Here is a 21,585-nt window from a genome sequence, read left to right as displayed (position 1 = left end):
ATTGTGCTTGGCACTCTACAAACACATAACAAAGAGATGGTCCCTGTTCTGAAGACCTTACAGACACAGGTAGAAACAGCAGAAGGATGCCCTTACGACCAACACCTGAAACTTTTTCTCTCTCTGCTAAGCCCAACTTGTGGCTATCAGGCCAACTTAAAACTCTAACCAACCACAGTGACCCTGGAAATGAAATAACACATGACCAAAAAAACCCATGACTGTTCTATTGACTGTCTCCCAGGGCCCAAGCCATAGCTCACTCATTAGTGACTGGACTGTCTGATGGGCACCAACCATCAAAGAGCCTAGTGGATATAGCCCGGGCAGCTAAAAGCCCAAATTCAGCTATGAAAAATCTCCCAAAGACATCAAATATGGCAGTAAGTATCATCTGATACCAATTTCAGAAATCCCAACCAGAGCACTAAAATGAACTGGAGACACCACCAACAGGCTCCATGAACCAAATTAAATACACACACACAATTCCTGCCCAAAGTGTTGGTCCCTAGTATTGCCAAGCACAAGTGGCCAAAGCATGAGTCAGGATCCCACCCCAAGATCATGATTTTTTTTAATGGGATTGTTTTCATTTATCTTCTCGTTTTTAGCCTTTAGGATTCACATTTAAAGGTCTTTTCTGTGACCATGAGAGCTAGAAATGTACTTGAAACCTCCCCCCCCCCCCAAAAAAAAAACCAAAAAAAAAACACCCCACCCTGAGATCCTCACATAGGCATCGGATTTCAGGAACTTGGGCTTCAAAAACAAACAAGCAACAACAACAACAAAAAATCAAACATTGTGAGGCTGACAATACAATTGAAAAGATTTACAATTCTGGGGTCATATGTCTACACTGCAAAAAAATAAATGTCTCAGAACCCAGGTCTACGGACTCAGGCTCGTGCTATGGTGCTATAAATAACCATTTGGACATTCCAGATTGGGCGATAGCTCAGGCTCTGAAGCCCAGAGAGGGGATAGGCTTCAGAGCCTGAACTCCAGTCTGAGTCAGACCATCCAAATGGCTATTAATAGTGCTGTAGTGTGAGCCCAAGTCTGTTTTTTGTAGATATATCTAAGTCTCTGTCTCCAAAGTTCTGCAACCACTTGGCATGAGTACTCTATATTGCTAGGCCTTACTGGTTGGCTCCCTTCCACTTCATATGAGGAACATGAGGGGGAGGGGTCAGCTGAAGTAGCCAAGCACCCTGAAGGGGAAAGAAGCACAATTAATACTGTATCCTCTTAAAGAGGAACCACCAATTTTCCTGCCGTGCAAACTGCAGACATATCAGGTAAATCTTTGGAAAGACTATCAGGCACCAGGCTAAGTCAAGTGTTTTCAGTGACTGATATAAGCTTTTATTCATATGAGGACATCAGAAAAGCATGTAATGAATAAAACAATGAAATGGTCTCCTACTTCAAGACAATATAAACAAACACACACACACCCTCTAAAACTAAATCATAAGATTCACTAGATACTTGATTTCACCACTTACGGGAAAAAAAGACCTAGGTAACATATCAACATTTTACACATGGTTTCACAAACTAATACAAGCTGCAGTTCAGAAGAAGAAAGGTATATTTTAAAATATTGTACACCACTGCTTTGCAGGAAAAAAGGGGAATAACTATAAAATATGCACAAGAACATTTCCTATGCAGCCCATTTACATTACACAAAATCTGTTTCTCTGGAGAAACAGGGTGAGCATTAATTAGATCTGTTATGCCTTCCATAGACTTAGAGATTTTCTTTTCAGAGCAATTATAGAGAACATCATAATAATTTCCTCCACAGGTTATTTAACTGAAAACCCAACTGATGGTTTATTTAAACCTCTTTGTTCGCTAAAGGATTCCATTTTTTTTAGCATATGGGTAACACTTTTATTAGCTATTTTTAAAAAAATATTTAAAATGTAAGAAAATATAGTTAAAAGCCATGCTATGTCATGTCACTTAAAACAAGTTCAGATTCTGATGTTGAATTTCTGAAATATTTTGACAGGATGCGTACACATGAGATACACTAGAGGATACCTGTTATAACCTTATAAATAGAGAGGCTTTTACTTTTTTTCCATATTATGGTGCAACATTATGAATTGAAATAACCTAAGAATGTGCAGAAGACGATAGCAAACTAAAAATCAGAAGGGTTGTTGTGATAATTTAAATTTACTCTAATTGTGATCTCAAATGTAAAAATATGTGAAAGTTCATAAGATATCACAATAAGTTATAATGAAAATGTTGATAGGAAAAGCTGAATTAGTCTAAACAAAAAGACTACATATACAACTCAAGGACTGTGATGCGATCGTGTCTGGCAAACAACAGAATGTGGTCTGGAAACTAATGAACCAAAGCCGGTGTGTTGGAAACAAGGCCTCACTGGCGGACAAACTAATGAAGGGAGGGGCTATTCCACTCATCATTCCCTTTATGGATCCCTAAAGAGATTTTTTGGGGAAAAGAACAGCCAGAGGCCACTGAAGCAAGCTTCACCATCATGGCTGCCACCCCACTATCTTGTGGGATCCTGGACCTTCGTCATCCTAATCCTGAGAGAGGTCCTGACCAGCCTGTGCGAGACAGAGGGACCTAGATAACATTGCCTCTGCTATTGGCTAGTGCTGAATCCCAAACACAAACTGAGATGAAATGGGATCAGACTTTAACAAAAACAGCAGCAGCCACAAGAAGCTACAGATCATTTCAACCAACTTCTTCTCTTTTACACACAAGAATAATTATTACCATCGTTTATATCATTTAAAAGACTGTGAAACAAGGGGTTTTTCCCCTTCTCAAACTCTCTCCAGTTAAAGGGAAAGGGAACAAGGTATATTGTTAAAATGAAAGCCTTACGTAATACTCAACATTTCAAATGCTTTAACTGTTTTTCTTTCTTTTCTGTATCTTTAATAAACGGTTAAAAGGATCTTTAAAGATGTATTTGTCATGGTACTAAGCAGGCTGAATTCTCTGTATACCGAACCTTGTTTAAAACTATTTAATGTTGGATAGTGACAGGCACAACACCACTGGGAGGATGGAGGATGGGGAATGGAGGAACAGTGCTTCCAATCCTTTACACACACAAGTAAATAGATTGAGCAATTATATCTCATATAACCTAAGAATAAATTCTAAGGGCTTGGTCCTGAGCTGCATAATGCAAGGGTAACTCATTAAGTGAAATCCACTTTATATGATTTCACTGGGAAATGCACCTCTGGAATGCATCACAAGATCAACCTCTGTGAAACTGCAAGCGTGAGAGGCACACATACATTGCAGGATCCCTACTTATGTACAGTATAAGAGATTACCGCCCTAATATATTGATAAATAACCATGGATACATCTATATAACTTTGTCAGTGGGATCTTGAAAAAGCTCAGCAGCGAGCTAGAGTGAATGTGTCAGCAGAGTTCATTTTACTACTTGCTGTATATTTGTTTTTAATAATTTGCTTCTATTTGAAACATTTTTATTCACATTCCATATTTTTTAAAAATGATATTATCAATAATGTGCATCAGTGATAATGACACTTTACAAATGGCCTGCTGGGTTTTTATAATCATCATTACAAAACACAGTAGGGCCAAATCCTGAAGACTTTACCGAGGCACATTTCCCACTGGGTTCACTGGATTTTGCCAAGAGCGACTGCTTTTGAGGAAAATACCCACACATCAGCGTGTCATGTTTTGTTTTGTTCTCTGCAGAAAAAGCTTTAGGGATGCCCCAAAGTCAGCATATTCCACAGGATTTTGGGAGGCTAGGGCCATCCATACAAAGCCAGGATCCTGGAATAGCCCCTACCAACTCACTAGCTGTGCAGTTCCATTTAAAGGCTTCCCCAGATGGTGAACACCTTCTTGAGAGAAGTGGCAGGGGAGGAGAGGATTATTTGGAAAATATATTTCAGGTAAGAGGTGTATTATCTTTTTCATATAATTTCTGTGGGGTTGGATGGGGGAAGATGTGTACCTCTCTCTAGTCCCAATCCTGTTCCCCTCTCTCCTCAGCCTGGAGCTTCAGTCTTCACCTTCCCCACTAGGATGGACTCTGGAGTCGATGGAGAAGCTTCTGCAGAATCCAGGGTGGTTGTGGAAGAGATGGTGCCACAGAGGCAGCAGTGAACGTTAGCCCCACACTCCTTCAGTTCCATCCCTGCCCTGTATCTCCTCACACAATTCCCAGATAAGGAGATGCAGAAAGTTTACTGTCCCTTTACAGCACGCATGGAGCAAAGAACTGGAGAAAGCCAGATAATTTGGCCCTATATGTTTTATTACACTGTTAATTTTCAAGTGGTATAAATATTTGTGCAATAATTAGATTGTGATAACAAAAATGCCTCAGTGCTGAGTATCATCAAGGCAATGTTTCTAATTCTCCATCACCATCAGTCCTGGTTAGCAGTAGCACTCCTATTCTAACCTGTCTCAAATCACTATTGTGGCTCTCTATCATTACTGAATTCACATCATTCATAGTTTAGAAGTAGCGGGGAGACAATTTTATTTTTCCTTCCATCAAAAATATAGGTTTTGCTCTCTGTTGGAAAATGGGCACAAAATAATAGTAATTGTAATGAAAAGAGGTACACTAGGTAGGCAGACTGGTAGTGGAGATACACAGTCAGATAAGGAGATTGATGGGTATATATTTGTATATACACATGCAAATCACAAAGGTTGACTGTTCTACCATATTAGTTTCCATTTGTTGTAGCTGTACAACATCAAAGCATTGATGTCCCTATCTATTGCATTTAGCGGTAATGTAATGGACTACCAAAAGAAATCAAAGTGAGAGTTTCTAAGTAGTTTCCTGGCAATTGAGACAGCAGGCTCTTTCATCTGCACTGTAACTGTGGCAGTGCATTGATTTAAACTCCTTCTGAGATCTCAAATGCTTTTATATTCTTAGGCCTCTCTGGCAGCTTTCCCCCCCCCCCCCCCCAAGTGATAAAATTTTAGCATTTAGCAGAATGCCATCTTACTTCCCCCAAAAGGAAGAGACTTATTTCAGCATTGCTACTAAACTGCACAAGATCTCTAAATAAAATAGCTCTCGAAATGCCATCCTATTAGAAAATCTGCCTTTGACTTCACACATTCTAATATTCTGACTCTAGCAATGGGATAAACAACAAAATTTCCTCTCAGGTACCTTCGAAATGTTCTGCAATGGATAAGCAGTTTTGCTTTTATATTAATTTGGATGAGTTTGCTTTGAAATGTTCCTCACTGATATGCCCAGAAGGTAAGGAAAAGAGTTACTCAGCCTCTTGTATTATACTATGTATCTAATTTTAAACATATTTGTCATCATTTAATGCAAATTTTTTCATTATAAATTCTTCCTGAGAACTGTTAAATACATATATCTACCTTTTTGTCTGAGAAGTATTTATGAATCTGTTTCGGCTATTTTTTTTAATGTACAGTTGAGATCATTGTCTTTTTGTTTCGTTTCTATTGGCTTAGGTTATACTGAAGACAGACTGTACTACATAAAAGCAATACAAGGTGCTTCATGAAGGGACCTACCCGAGCCTTGCCAGCTAATGGGTGTAATCTAATATTCCTAAAAAAACTAGGACATTCATGATGGGTAAATGTGCGATTTAAATCTCGGTAATGCTTACATATGATTTTAAAAACTGTATCTTTTGTAGCTAGTAGTAGACTACTCAAGTCTGTGAAGAATGTTCTGTGCCACATAGTGAAAAATGCTGCATAACTATTGCACATGAAGATAATAAATCTATTTTGCAGTTTCTAAGCAATGATTTAGATTAACACAGAGTATTCAAAGAATCAGGAAATCAAAAAGAGCACATTCAGCATCCCCAGACTACTTCAGCACCTACTTATAATGCGGGAGGGGTGTAATAAGAATGTAAGCATCCAAATATAATGTTCTAGGGCAAAGGTTCTCCAACTGTCATCTTTAGACTGCTAGTAGTCTGCAGACAGTGGTCCATGGAGAGCTGTCTGGTCACATAATTCTGGCTCCTCCTTTATAGTTGTAAATTACATTACAACAGCTAAAAATACATTGTATACTTTCCTAAAATTACTTCTCTAAATAAGCAATTGCTGTAGTTGCCTGGAAGATATTACATGATTGTGAAAATGAGGGGAGGTGGTATAGGAGACAATGTGGTTCACACTCTAAAAAAGTTTGAGAACCTCTCTTCTAAAAGGACAAGTTCATGACTAAGAAAAATCTTCTTAAGTATTGATAAAATATATATGAAATTATTTGATTTATTCACATTAGCTTCTAAATGACTCTAGAGATATAGGATAGCAGATGGGATGCTATTTAACAAGGCTTGGGAATGCAGTATCAAGATGCAAGGCTGAGTTGGATGAGAGTTTTTTATCCTTCTTTTGAACATTACAACTGAACAAAGGTACATAAATGTTTGTTCATTTAGATTCTGAGTAAGCAGCTTGGAGGGATCAAATTCTGTGAGAGTTGTGCTGATCTGCAGATTAAAAAGGCATGCTCTGCATTACTTTCATATGAGACTATAGTATTCTGTTAGTTCTAGGAGCTACAGAGCTAACCCCTATACAGTACATGGGCACATGCAGGATTTTACAATCACGACTATCTATTTAGGAAAACAAATATGATTTCACATGCCTTGAGCATTACAGCTATGAGCAATGATCTCATGATCAGTCACCCATAATGAACTGTACCATTGTATTGTAGGTGCTATGCAACGTGAAGGAGATACTTGTAGGCAGACACGCTAAAAAGCAGTATGTAAACAGGCCAGGCACATGTTTAGATTCTACACCTGTCTTTAACTTCATCATGTACTTGTGGAATATCAAAGGCACAAAGCTCTATCCTGTGCCAAGAAGTAGGAAAATATTGTGGAGGGAAATGCATTTCAGCAGCTAGTGCAGCATCAGATCAGTTGCTGTGTCATGCAATTACAGGGCCATTGGCACTATTCTCCTGCCCTGCCTTCTCAAGTCCTCCAAAGATAGATCTCCTCTTCATCAAGCTCCCTAAACCTGGCAGCTTAATCTTGAAAGGCAGATCCAGGTTATTCTGAAAGAGTCAGTAACCCTTCTAAAATCCAGTTTACTTTCTACCTCAAAAATCATATTCACACATAGGGAGAAATTATTATTATTGGTGCAATGAAACAAAAAATAATGCTAGAAAGTCAGGAATTCCATCACTTCTTGACTTCTCTCTGGATGGACTTTCCTTGGCCCTAAGAGTCAGCACCATAAAAGGACACAGGTCGGTAATGAACAGCATCATTAACTCATGGACAGGCTCTCTGCCTGACTCAGAAAAAAGGTTTTCATCCCAGACCATTCTGAACAGGCAATGAAAGAATCAGAACCTACATCCCAGGCCAGTGCTCTAACCACAGGGCTACAGAGAAAATCTCTCTCACACACACACACACACACAAACAACCCGAGAACCTGATGAAATATTCATTGACATTGATAAGTTTCCGTGAAACATTTTGGTTTCAACAAACTGGCATTTTTCTATGGAAAAAAGTTTCATCTAAACATTTCCAACCAGCTCTAATGAGCATCTTCTCTTGATGCACATCCTGATTTTTGAAAGCTGCACGTCTATCAAAACCAACCAGCAAACCAATTTTCCCATCTTCGGACCTCAGTTTAGTCTGGCAATGATTAACCTCTCATTCCTGTGAGTCTCTCCCTTCAGTACTGTTTTATTTTATTTCAGCTACAATTGCTTTCATCCTTTATCAGCTTGGCTGTAGAAATTTGTGAACTAGCTACTATTCCCGTTGAAGAATGACATTCATGTGAATAAAACAGTTCTGACCCTCTAAGGCCTATGATAAAAACTCACTTTCACACTTCCCAAGAGATTTTTCTTTCCCCTTTCGCTGCTCAAATAGTGAATATCAGAAGGAAAAGAAATGGCATAACCTGGATGTTGAGAGAAGTTAAAACCTTTCCTAAATGTACTGTGAGTTTCAGATAATCTGTTTCTCTGTTTCCTTCTCATTCCAATTCCTTCATTCTAATTGCATGGATAAAAGAACCTCTCTCAACATGGATCAAGTGCTGTATTAGGGAGGACTATGATGTTACAAGAAAATTAAGGCATCAAGGATCGTTATTCCAGATTATTTACTTCTTCGTGAGAAGATTTTACTAAAACTGAGAAAATTTGCAGACCAGCCACTTGATCGTGTAGTCAAACTGATCAACACTATACCGAGTTATCACTCAACTAGAAGGTGCTCTTCAGAGTGGTCCCCAATGTAAGTCTATGTATGGCGCAGGTGCTATGCTTCATGATTATACACACACTTTTGTGCCTTACTCTCCTTTTCTTCTTTTCATTGCTTGCTACTTCCCAGCAGCAAAGGATCAGTGGAGCTGCCATGATGCTGAATGGAAAGTTTTTTTACATGCACATTTCCTTTCCATGACTGGCATCTCCATGAATCTTCCATTCCCTGGTCTCTCTAGAGTCTCTCAGAGAGGTGCAGATTTCTGCATTCTCACGTCTCTGGGTGGTTATTTGTTTTATGACATACTGTTGTGAATACAAGTCCAAAAATTGCAAACAGTTGAAACCCCCCTATTTTGCTGTGCAAAAGCTTGTTTATTCACACATAAAGAACTGTCCTGCTGTTATAAAAATCCCTCAGTTAAATGCCTCAGTAATACACTTCCTGGGGGAAAAAATCCTGTCAATCTGAGTCTTAGAGCCGAACAGCCTCTGGTTACCAGTTACCAGAGGAAGTAAGTGCGCAGGAACAGGTCCTTACCGGAAAGCCAACTGTTCCTTGTTTGAGAGAGTTTATCTCAGGAACCAACAGCAGAAGTGTCCTTAATGGTCTTCAGTGTCAAGACAGAATATAAGGGAGGAGGCAGCTTTTTTCACTAATCAAATCCCTGACCATTTGGGGCTTTATACATTGAATCAGCACCTTGAATTTGACATAAGTAGGCCGTGCAGAATGTGGGGAAGTTAGATCACTGTGGCCAGCCTCACTTACCAACAGATTGCTTTTTTCATTGTATATTTCTGCATATAGCAGGAAGGGAGTTCAAGGGTATTGTTTTCCCATGTGTGGGCTAATCATATCATGGGTCACAGTGTGAGGACAGAAGCCTCTCAGGGAGGGGATAACCCCCCCTCTGGGACAGATGGGTGAGGAGTTGACAAGCAAGGTAGGGGAGCGGGTAGAATCTTGAGGCAGTCTCAACAGTGTGCTGATGAGTGCATCTGAGCTGGTACGGAAGGGAAAGCAACAAGTCAGGTATGGGTCTGACACAGTTTACTTCCTTCCTGGAGCAAGAGAGGAGCCAGGGACTAGATTGTGACTTTCTGAGTCACAATCTAGCCTATGGTCTGTTTCAAGAGCAGAACAGTTATGTGGTGCCTCTTTGTCAGGGCTTTGTGGCAAAGCTACAATCTAATTCTTAGGAGGTAGGCAACAGAAGCAGCAGCATTCCAGATGGCTTACAGAAACACCTCTAGAGTATATTTCAGAAATCCAGCCTGGAGGTGATGGAGACATGCATGACCATGACCTACACATTTTATAACAGTCTAAAAAGTTGTTTGAAAAGACCTATTGTTCTTTTCAAGTTTAGCAACTAAATAGTAAAGATGTACTAAAAATATGCCATGCCAGGGTATAAATTCATGAGCCTTTACCATGAAAAATGCATACTGCAGAAAGCAACTTCTTTGTTCTATCCCTTTTTGTTACATCCGCTAGAAATAATGACTGCAGAATCTCTTTCAACAAAAGGTCATTTATGTCAATGGACGAAACACAGAGGATCAGATCGCCTGCGGTAATTGCAAATTAATGCTCTACTGCTAATGCATTAACTACATAATATTGATCTACAATTGAATCATACAGGCTACTGTGAAGTGAGTTTTACTTTAGTATTTTTGTGCTTTTATTACTTTTCCCACAATACACTTTCTCTTTCCACTGGAATTTTCTATAATTGTCTCCACTTTTAGTTTCCTACAGTGTAATGACTTCTGCAAATTCATGTCTGTTCCTCAAAGGCCTTTCAAACAATCTACCAAACCATCGATGTGACATGGTAAAGTACACGTGATGCAAGTGACACATAAAAACAGATGGAAAATCTTATTTTTATAAATCAAAACTCCAGGAAAAAGCTCACTTAAAAAGAAAAAGAAGTTACTTCAATGACACTGCACTCTCTAACAAACCTAGAGTAAGAGACCAAACCTCAAAATGATGCAGTCAAAAATCAGTGAGAGCTTTGAGTATGCATGAAATGCAGGATTGGGCACATGTGGATAACATGGTTACTTACGTTTATTTCATTTTATGTTGAAAAGAAATACGTAGACTGAGATATGCTATGACAAAGCACAGTACTAAGAGATGAGTGGTGGAAGCATTTAAATGCATCCAAGATCTGATTGAAAAGATAAAAAATGAATGCTCTTTCCAACCATTCCTGAAACTACACAAATTGGAAGAGCTATCTGTTTGTTTTAAATATTTTCACTTCCAGATAATGTGTAACCCCCTTGGGGTTTAGAGATCATGGCCCCTTTGAAACCTTTTCCTGAGGAGGAGGAAATGTTGGTTGTTCCAGGGGCATGGAAAGAGGGAGAGTGGAAGGGTGTGTGTGTCTGTAGCTTGAGACGAAAGGGCTACAGCAAGTATAACCCACACATCTCCTGGGTGTGGTGTTCGGTCCCATCTAGTGGCACTGAGACCACTTAGAGAGAGAGAGAGACAGAGAGATAAAATGAGTCTGCTCTACAGCCCTAGCTAACAGCCAGTTGGCTTTTAGCTCATGCTATAGAGACTCATGCACTAAGCTCCAGAGGTCCCCAGTTCAATCCCATCCACCGGGGTCTGTCCGCGTTACACAAGCAGGCCCTCACCCAGTGAAGTAGCCGAGAATCTGCCGGAAGCCTGGGAGGGACAGAGCAGCCGACCGGGGACACCCTAGGACAGGAACCAGGAGGAGCATTGTGCTAGGGAGGAATCACCCAAGAAGGAGAAACCGGAGCTGGACACAGTATCACTGTTGCCCAGGGATGTATGGGGCCATGAGTACTGGAGCTTGTGATCTTGAATTGGGAATAAGGAGGGAGGCTGTAGCTAGGTAAGTGGGGAGGTTGTCGCTCTGTGTGGGTTTGCAGAGAGTGACAGAATTGGGCACCGGAGGGGTTTGTTGTTGAAAGTTTACTGGGGTGCTGAAGATGACCAGGAGCACCCAAGTCTCACTGCCAGACTGGAACTCTGCCCGAGACTCCTGAATACTGAAGTTATGTCCACACTACCACAGTAAGTCGACCTACGCTACGCAACTCCAGCTATGTGAATAACGTAGCTGGAGTCGACGTATCTTAGGTCAAGTTACCGTGGGGTGTCGATGGGAGAAACTCTTCTCGTCAGGGTTAGAGTACAGGGGTTGACTGGAGAGCGATCTGCTGTCGATTTGGTGGGTCTTCACTAGACATACTAAATCAACCACCAGTGGATTGATCTCAGAGCGTCGATCCCAGCTGCAGTGTAGACATAGCCTGAGTGGAGACGCACTGCTCAGAGTCTGCCCTTTCATACGGTGGTACCACTGGGCCTGGGGGCCTCATGTTGAGTGTGATCCCATTTTACCATTCCCCCACTCTGCCACCTTGTTGTTTTTTCTCCATTCATCTTCTGTAAATAAATATTTCCCTTCCCTGTATTCATTGTACTGTCCTGGTGTGCATGTGTGATCACTCCAGGGGGCTTGGAACAGATTTTTCCCTGCTGCATTACTGAGCACCCCTTTTCTTGGCCAAAGCTGCCTGAAGAGTAAACTCCATCTTGGCCACATGGGTGCTAAAGTTACAAATAGTTAAATTGATCTGGATCCATTATAAACTTCCTTTATTGTATAAGCAATCTTGAAATTATACATATGAAAATTTTGTGCTCCTCCTCCCAAAAGAGAGGCTAGATCAAATGCACTTCTAAACACTGAAAGGGAATCCATGATGAAGAGATGACTGGGCCAAATTTCAATGAGTGCCATTGGAACTGGCCACGCAGGGATGCCATTTTCAGCTAGGCTGTTCTCCATGTTGGTGGGGAGCAGAGGCACATAGGTCTGACTGCAGAGAGGCTGGTCCCTGCTGCAGCTGCCAGCATCCAAGGGCTGACCATGCTGAGATGAGGTCCTGACAGCCCACCTTACAGGGAGTTGCGGCGCAGGGGAAGCTTATGCCACTGCTATTGGAGCAAAGGTGCCTGGTCTCTGTGTTCCTGCCAATTCTGGACTGTGCTGGCAATTCCCTTCTGGGACCTTGGGTGTGGGGGAAGCAGGGCTGGATGCGGTCTGGAGTTGCAGTTTTGGTTATATCTCATTCCATCTAGATATCAAATATGAGCGTCACTGTTGTTCTGATCAGATATTTTCTGCACCATCCTCTGCTGAAGGTTTTATGTTTTTCCCACCCTCTTCTACTTCTTCCCTTAGACAAGGGAAAGATCTACGGTCAATATAATTTTGGTTTAAGAACAGATTATATCCATTTATCTTATATCTATTCCTCACTGACTTCAGCTAGGCTGAAATAAGTCACTCTTAAACCAAAATAAGTGTCTACACAGGGTTTTGCACCCATTTATCTAAATCAGTTTTAAAAATGATTTAAGTTAAACCAACTCAACTTGCTGGTATAAAGAAACCCTAAGAGGGGAAAACAGGGCTCGTCATTATCTCTGTTGAGGAAATGATGCTGGAAATAGATGAGCCTTGCAATGTTCTCTAAAGGAGGTGTCCAGCCCAGTGTTCCATGCACAGAGCTCCACACTGAACATGAATCACTTTAATCAGCCAATACTTAATTAGTATTGAAAAATTATTCCGAGTTTTCTAGGTTCAGCAAGTGATTCTTTAATTAGCCACTCCAGAAACAATACCCATTCCACTCTCTCTGTATTTAGTTACATTTTAGAATTCACCATTATCTTCAGGGACATGTCTACACACAAGAAACCCCGCCCCCCCACACACACATACACAATCTGTATTAAGGAAAAGTGCATAGCTCTACATTTTGGTCTAGGTTCAATTCTAATTAGTGGCCATAAATTAAATGAATGTGTAGTTCTGAAAACACTCCCTTGTTGATCATACTTTTGTTGTAGACAAATATTGTACTAGAAGTAGCATCATAAGATTGGTGTGTGTGTGTGTGTGTGTGTGTAAGAGACACAGAACTGAAGTAGCACTGAGACTGTTACCCAGACAAAGTAGCTCCATGATCCCTTTACCATAAAAGGAGAGTTTGAAATAACCTAATAGAAGTTTTAAAAATTAATAAGCACTATTAGTAAAGCAGATAAACAAAACAACTTACAGGATAAACCTCATGTACTCTTCTGCCTGTTTGATACCAATACAGAGAGTTCAGGACTGGCTGTCAGGGCATGTGAGCCTCCTATTGCTTCTTCTTCCCCCAAAAGGTTACAGGTTTCACCACTATCTCCCCTTAAATCCAGAATGTTTCACTGCACTTGTTTCTGGGGCTAGCAGACAAACAGTAGTTTGGGATCCCAGGGGTATTCAATTTGCCAACTACCCTGATAGCTTTCAATCGTAACTGTAGTGTCAGACGTGCTATTAGAGATCCCACAAACTCCTAGTACTGCGTGACTCTTCAGGGCTTATGCAAATAACCTCACCAATAAATTTGCCCAGGATTTTTTCTTCACCACAGCAAACCTGGGACTGGCCTTTGCCATCATTGCAGCTATCCAGTAAGGCCAGCCACACACTGGATCTAATTTTCAGTGCCAAAGGAGGTATTGGGAATGAAGGCACCATTGTCATGTTGTAGACCAGGGGTGGGCAAACTACGGCCTGCAAGCTGCACCATGCGGCTCAGCCCTGCTGCAGTGCTCCGGCCGGGTGCTGGGTTGCGGGGCAGACCACGCGGCTCGGCCACGCTCTAGGTCACTGGGTCGGGGACTGCACCACGCGGCTCGGCCGTGCTCCGGTGCTCCAGCGCTTCGTCCGAGGCTCTGGGTCAGGGGCTGCACCACGTGGCTCCCAGAAGCTGCGGCATGACCCCACCCTGGCTCCTATCAGCTCTAATGGGAGCTGCAGGGGCAGTGCCTGCGGATGGGACAGTGTGCAGAGCCGCCTGGCTGTGCCTCCACATCGGAGCTAGAGAAGGGACTTGCCCCTGCTTCTGGGAGCCGCTTGAGGTAAGCACTGCTCGAAGCCTGCATCCCCTGAGCCTCTTCCCACACCCCTGCCCCATCCCTGATCCCCGTCCCGCTCTCCAAACACCTCGATCCCAGCCCGGAGCACCCTCCTGCACCCCAAACCTCTTATCCACAGTCCCACCCCAGAGCCTAAACCTCATCCTGCACCCCAACCTCAATTTTGTGAGCATTCATGGCCTGCCATACAATTTCTATTCCCGATGTGGCCCTCGGGCCAAAAAGTTTGCCCACCCCTGCTGTAGACTGACTATCACCTCCTCCAAACATAAGTTTCCACCTTCATTTAGATGCAACGTACATTATGTGTTCCTTCCCTGATTACTTATCGATCCTGCAGGCTTCCAAAGATACACAGAATAGAAGATTAGTCTCCACCCTAACACCATGGGGTTTATGTCCTGGTGAAAGAAACGCTATGATCACCTACTATCCACAGACAGCTGCTCAGTGCAGGCAAAAGGCTGAAGTGCCAATGGACCTTCTAGGACCCAAACTACCAACACCCCCTGTTAATGAAAAAATCTATTACTCATACTAAAGTCTGCCTAGTGCTTAAGAAAACATCAGCCAATGCAACCAACTACTGCAAACTATCTAACATACCCATTTCTTAGCCATGACTGTGATGCCAACAACATGTAAAAGATGCACAGCTCTGCATTTTTCATCACTCAAAACAAGTGCTTGAGGGAGATTGGTGCTTGGATGAAGAACAGCTATTTCAAACTGAATGCAGGTGGGACCAAAAATATTGGAATTCCCTTCAGTGCTCAATAAGACACAGGATGAAAAGTCCCTGTTCCAAATAGCTTATGCTGGGCAAGACAGAAACTGAAAACACAGGATGTACTGGGAAGCACAAATGTATTAACTTCATTTGCTTAACAAGGGGAAGTGATTTAATTTGGAAACTTTCTAGGTTAGAGGAAAAGGTGCTACTTCACTCTTAAAAAGCTTTTCCCGGGTCAGCACAATAGGTTATGGGGCATCCACTCCATCACTGAACATCTTAAGTGAATGGCTCCTAGCAACGAGCATGGAGAGAACAATATAAACATTTGTCCCAATGGATCAATGATGTTAATGTGTCCTTTTTCCTTCTTTGAGGTGAAATCTTTAGTTTTAAGATAAATTACAGTTCTGTGATAAATTACTAATTATAATTTTTAAAGGAAAAAACCAAATACCTGTAGAACAGAAGCACCACTGTGGAGAAACTGCAGCCCACTCTCAGCTGAATCAATTCCTCCAGTTGCTAAGATGGGAAATCCTGGAAGAGCATGAGCTATAGCAGATACTGCTCGCAGGGCTATGGGCCTAACAGCACTTCCTAAAGAAAATCAAAATACAGTGTTAGCATGTTGGAATACTCAGCACTTAGATATGATGTGTGCATGCCCATCATGGGATGGCAGTGTTGTACTAGACAAACCATTAATATCAAGAACTAATATCTAATTATAATATCTAAAAATATATTAATTTGTAAATCGACATGTATCAGGTTTTGAATAGTATTATTACATGTAAAAGTGTTAGGAACGTGGGTGTAATAACCCTAAAATTGCAGACAGAAACACTTGCATATTTAACTGGATAAAACATAAAACTTGGCTCAAACATTTAAGCATCTGTTTTAAAAGAACAAGGAACAATATAATTAGAAACGGAAAACAATTCCATACAGTAAATTATAGATACACAGCTCTAAATTTCCACATAAGGGAGAAGGCTGCTTTTATGAACACAGATATTGTGCAAATAAAGGGAAGATTTTGAATTTGTTTTACGTAATCTGAATCAAATATTTTGTTTAAAACTACCATTCCAAATGCACTTTGACATTTCGGATATTATTTAATACATGTACCCTGTGGATACATTCAAGAATGTTGGTATCTCTTTAAGAAGCCCAGCTTTGATCAGATTAGCCCCTAAAATTGCATGGTACTATTCACATGAGCAAAGTTACTCATGTGCATACATGTTTGTAGGATTGGGGCCTAAATTTTCAAAATGGTACATGGGGATTTGGCCTCTCAATTTCTTGAGCCATTTATGGGAATCATGATAAAACCCTAGTGAACTGCTTAGAGAATTTACTCCATTTTGTTTAAAGTTCATTAATGTTGGAGCGGTGAACAGCAGAGGCTAACAGAGGGAGTTTGCCTGGGATCTGTCCAAGAGGAGATACGCTAAGTGCTGCATTATGGGGGCTGTGTTGGTGAGTATCTGAGTGTCTGTTGCTGGGACAGTTTGTCAGTTTGACCGTGTGCTTGATTGCTTGCTTGTTTGTTTGAAAAGTGTGAATTGGGAATGCTTTGTTCCAGGTGGGCCTTGAGTGGGCCTGACTGGTATATAAGGGCAGTCAGTAGCGAACCAGCTGAGCGGTGAACAGCAGAGGCTAACAGAGGGAGTTCGCCTGGGGAGAGCTCACTGAGGCTTTCATCTGTGGGTTTCTCTGAGTAGTTACTGCAACAGCTAAGGAAGCTCTTAAGAGGAAGGTGATATGGAAGGTGAGCGATCAGCTGTTGTAACCTGCACAGGTTGTGCCATGTTTGTCTTTCTTCCACAGGACAGAAGCAACTTTGTCTCTACAAAGTGCAAGCTGGTCTCCATATTGGAAGAGAAGGTTCGAGGTCTGGAGAAACAAGTATCGACTCTGCGTTGCATAAGGGAAAATGAAGATTTCTTGGACAGATGTCAGGAGATTATTCTATGTCCACAACGTTCTGAAAATTCAGAGCAGTCACAGCAGGGACAGAAGGATGGTGAAGAAGCTTGGCAGCATGTGACCTCCAGAAGGAGAAAGAGGAGCGTCCATGTACCAGCAATGGAGATACAGGTGAGCAATCGTTTCCATGTTCTCTCTACAGGTACTAATGCGGAGAGTGGACTAGATGACACATCTGAGGAAAGGGAGCAGAAGGAGACTCCATCGATTGGAAGGCAAAAGATGCTCTGTCCTAGGGATAAGGGTTCCACGACCACCACTCCCAAGAGGAGGAGGAGGGTGGTGGTGGTCAGGGACTACCTTCTCAGGGGGACTGAGTCATCTATCTGCCGCCCCGACTGGGAAAACCGAGAGGTCTGCTGCTTGCCAGGAGCTAGGATACACGATGTGACAGAGAGACTGCCGAGACTCATCAAGCCCTCGGATCGCTACCCCTTCCTGCTTCTCCACGTGGGAACCAATAATACTGCCAAGAATGACCTTGAGCGGATCACTGCAGACTACATGGCTCTGGGAAGAAGGATAAAGGAGTTTGAGGCACAAGTGGTGTTCTCGTCCATCCTCCCTGTGCAAGGAAAAAGCCTGGGTAGAGACCATCGAATCGTGGAAGTCAACGAATGGCTACGCAGGTGGTGTCGCAGAGAAGGCTTTGGATTCTTCAACCATGGGATGGTGTTCCAAGAAGGAGGAGTGCTAGGCAAAGACGGGCTCCACCTAACGAAGAGAGGGAAGAGCATCTTCGCAAGCAGGCTGGCTAACCTAGTGAGGAGGGCTTTAAACTAGGTTCACCGGGGGAAGGAGACCAAAGCCCTGAGGTAAGTGGGGAAATGGGATCCTGCGAGGAAGCACGAGCAGGAGAGCATAAGAGGGGAGGACTCCTGTCTCATATTGAGAAAGAGGGACGATAGATGAGTTATCTTAAGTGCCTACACACAAATGCAAGAAGCCTGGGAAACAAGCAGGGAGAACTGGAAGTCCTGGCACAGTCAGGGAACTATGATGCAATTGGAATAACAGAGACTTGGTGGGATAACTCACATGACTGGAGTACTATCATGGTTGGATATAAACTGTTCAGGAAGGACAGGCAGGGCAGAAAAGGTGGGGGAGTTGCATTGTATGTAAGAGAGGCGTATGCCTGCTCAGAGCTCTGGTATGAAACTGCAGAAAAACCTGAGAGTCTCTGGATAAAGTTGAGAAGTGTGAGCAACAAGGGTGATGTCGTGGTCGGAGTCTGCTATAGACCACCAGACCAGGGGGATGAGGTGAAAGAGGCTTTCTTCTGGCAACTAACAGAAGTTGCTAGATCGCAGGCCCTGGTTCTCATGGGAGACTTTAAACACCCTGATATCTGCTGGGAGAGCAATACAGTGGTGTACAGACAATCCAGGAAGTTTTCGGAAAGTATAGGAGACAATTTCCTGGTGCAAATGCTGGAGGAACGAACTAGGAGCAGAGCTTTTCTTGACCTGCTGCTCACAAACAGGGAAGAATTAGTAGGGGAAGCAAAAGTGGATGGGAACCTGGGGGGCAGTGACCATGAGATGGTCAAGTTCAGGATCCTGACACAAGGAAGAAAGGAGAGCAGCAGAATATGAACCCTGGACTTCAGAAAAGCAGACTTTGACTCCCTCAGGGAACTGATGGGCAGGATCCCCTGGGAGAATAACATGAAGGTCAAAGGGGTCCAGGAGAGCTGGCTGTATTTTAAAGAATCCTTATTGCGGTTGCAGGAACAAATCATCCCGATGTGTAGAAAGAATAGTAAATATGGCAGGCGACCAGCTTGGCTTAACAGTGAATTCCTTGCTGACCTTAAACGCAAAAAAGAAGCCTACCAGAAGTGGAAGATTGGACAAATGACCAGGGAGGAGTATAAAAATATTGCTCAGGCATGCAAGAGTGAAATCAGGAAGGCCAAATCGCACTTAGAGTTGCAGCTAGCAAGAGATGTTAAGAGTAACAAGAAGGGTTTCCTCAGGTATGTTAGCAACAAGAAGAAAGTCAAGGAAAGTGTGGGCCCCTTACTGAATGAGGGAGGCAACCTAGTGACAGAGGATGTGGAAAAAGCTAATGTACTCAATGCTTTTTTTGCCTCTGTCTTCACGCACAAGGTCAGCTCCCAGACTGCTGCACTGGGTAGCACAATATGGGGAGAAGGTGACCAGCCCTCTGTGGAGAAAGAAGTGGTTCGGGACTATTTAGAAAAACTGGATGAGCACAAATCCATGGGGCCGGATGCGCTGCATCCGAGGGTGCTAAAGGAGTTGGCAGATGTGATTGCGGAGCCATTGGCCATCATCTTTGAAAACTCATGGCGATCGGGGGAGGTCCCGGATGACTGGAAAAAGGCTAATGTAGTGCCCATCTTTAAAAAAGGGAAGGAGGAGGATCCGGGGAATAACAGGCCAGTCAGCCTCACCTCAGTCCCTGGAAAAATCATGGAGCAGGTCCTCAAGGAATCAATTATGAAACACTTAGGGGAAAGGAAAGTGATCAGGAACAGTCAGCATAAATTCACCAAGGGGAAGTCGTGTCTGACTAACCTAATTGCCTTCTATGATGAGATAACTGGGTCTGTGGATGAGGGGAAAGCAGTGAATGTGTTATTCCTTGACTTTAGCAAAGATTTTGATACAGTCTCCCACAGTATTCTTGCCAGCAAGTTAAAGAAGTATGGGCTGGATGAATGGACTGTAAGGTGGATAGAAAGCTGGCTAGATCGTCAGGCTCAATGGGTAGTGATCAATGGCTCCATGTCTAGTTGGCAGTCGGTTTCAAGCAGAGTGCCCCAAGGGTCGGTCCTGGGGCCGGTTTTGTTTAATATCTTTATTAATGATCTGGAGGATGGTGTGGACTGCACTCTCAGCAAGTTTGCAGATGACACTAAACTAGGAGGCGTGGTAGATACACTGGAAGGTAGGGATTAGATTCAGAGGGACCTAGACAAATTAGAGGATTGGGCCAAAAAAAACCTGATGAGGTTCAACAGAGTCCTGCACTTAGGACGGAAGAATCCTATGCACTGCTAGACTAGGGACTGAATGGCTAAGTAGCAGTTCTGCAGAAAAGGACCTAGGGGTCACAGTGGACGAGAAGTGGACGAGAAGCTGGATATGAGTCAACAGTGAGGGAGGAAGGACCAAGGAATTGTATGAGGATGAAGAAAAACAAGGAGGGAAAGAGGCATGAGAAGAGCATGATGTTTCCAGTTCCTCCTTATGCCCTCCTCTGTTTACAACATTGTCCTCATTTCAGAAAGGAACTGCTTTCTCTTTCACCAGAGTGGTTTGATTATTGTTGTCTTTTACCCTTCTGTGTGATTATGTTTCTAAAAGAGAAACTTCGTAGTCTGCTAGCTGGATTTTTAATCTGCTAAAGGAACAGTCTTTGACAATTTTTAATTTTCAACAGATAACATATTTATTTGTGTTACCAGGGGAAAAGCAGAGGCCCTATAACACTGAACGCAACATACACACTCTCCTCTCCCTCTACTATCCCATCTGAGAGTAAAAATCATAACACATGCATACTACAGCCATTGGTAGCTGCCCTGCTGGGGACCTTCAAAGGACCTAAAGTCAATCTAGCAGTCTGCTATCTAGAGAGTTGTCCACCCTTTTTCATGCATCACACTTTTTTATTTTTTTAAACACTCGTCCGCTCTAGTGTGGCAACCACCACCAATGTGTTGGTATCTGTTCACTGCTATCGCAGCACACCAGCTATGGAAGACAGAGTGAATGAGCAGTACAGCTCTGCATATCAGCACAGGGTCTAGGGCCTGTCAGCTTGTTTTAAACAGGGAAGCTGTAGTTTTCCAGCAGAATTTTTCATTTTCAAAAGGACATTGTTTGCCAATGTAATTTTCCCAACAGAAAATTGAAAATTTGGTTTGCTTTAACCATTTCAAAACCCCTCTTTCTTCAGCTCAGGTTGCCTCCAGCAAAATGTCACCTCCTCCTAACAAACCACTGATACAGGCAACACTGGGCTTCACAAACAGGCTGTCTGACAAGTCTGTTCCGTCAACACATGTTACAAAATCAGCATCCAAATGCCTAGATAAGTTGTCTCTACTGACATCTGCTCCTGACTCAGCACATGAATTATCTTCTTGAGTTATGCCATCTCCAGCTGCTTCAGCACTGATCCCACCTCATTATTTACCAACCTGACATCTCCTCCTCACTCCAACAACTAAACTCTGTTTTTTACATCACATACACATGGGTGAAAGAAGCCTTCGCACTGCCTGATAAGTCTGCCTCATTAATGTGTGTCTTCAAGGTATGCTGGATGTTCTTGAATATCTGGATTACTGATCGAGAATATGAGGTGTTCTGCTCCATGCATAGGTACCATTTTTTGTACTGAAGTTATGCCTTGCTCAATCAACAACGTTAGAGAGGTTACGAATGATATCTTCACCATGAACATTTTTAGAAATATGAATGGACAACTTAGCTCAATGTGCAGAAGAGATTTTTCTGCCAGTACTGATGTGCTTTGGGGGCAGCTGAATGATTGTTCAGA

At 42.5% G+C, this 21,585-nt stretch overlaps 1 protein-coding gene across 2 annotated transcripts in view; it reads right to left on the bottom strand.

Moving 5' to 3' along the window:
• Positions 1-21,585, bottom strand: part of DPYD (dihydropyrimidine dehydrogenase) — a 613,360-nt gene that overhangs the window by 66,569 nt on the left and 525,206 nt on the right. For both annotated transcript variants that reach the window (XM_054037742.1, XM_054037743.1), the window contains exon 19: positions 15,500-15,642. In XM_054037742.1, coding sequence (XP_053893717.1) covers positions 15,500-15,642 — 143 coding nt within the window. The remainder of the gene's footprint in view (positions 1-15,499; positions 15,643-21,585) is intronic.

Source organism: Malaclemys terrapin, chromosome 8, assembly GCF_027887155.1.
Source record: "Malaclemys terrapin pileata isolate rMalTer1 chromosome 8, rMalTer1.hap1, whole genome shotgun sequence".
Taxonomy (NCBI): domain Eukaryota; kingdom Metazoa; phylum Chordata; order Testudines; family Emydidae; genus Malaclemys; species Malaclemys terrapin.
This window is presented reverse-complemented; position numbering and strand designations above follow the sequence as displayed.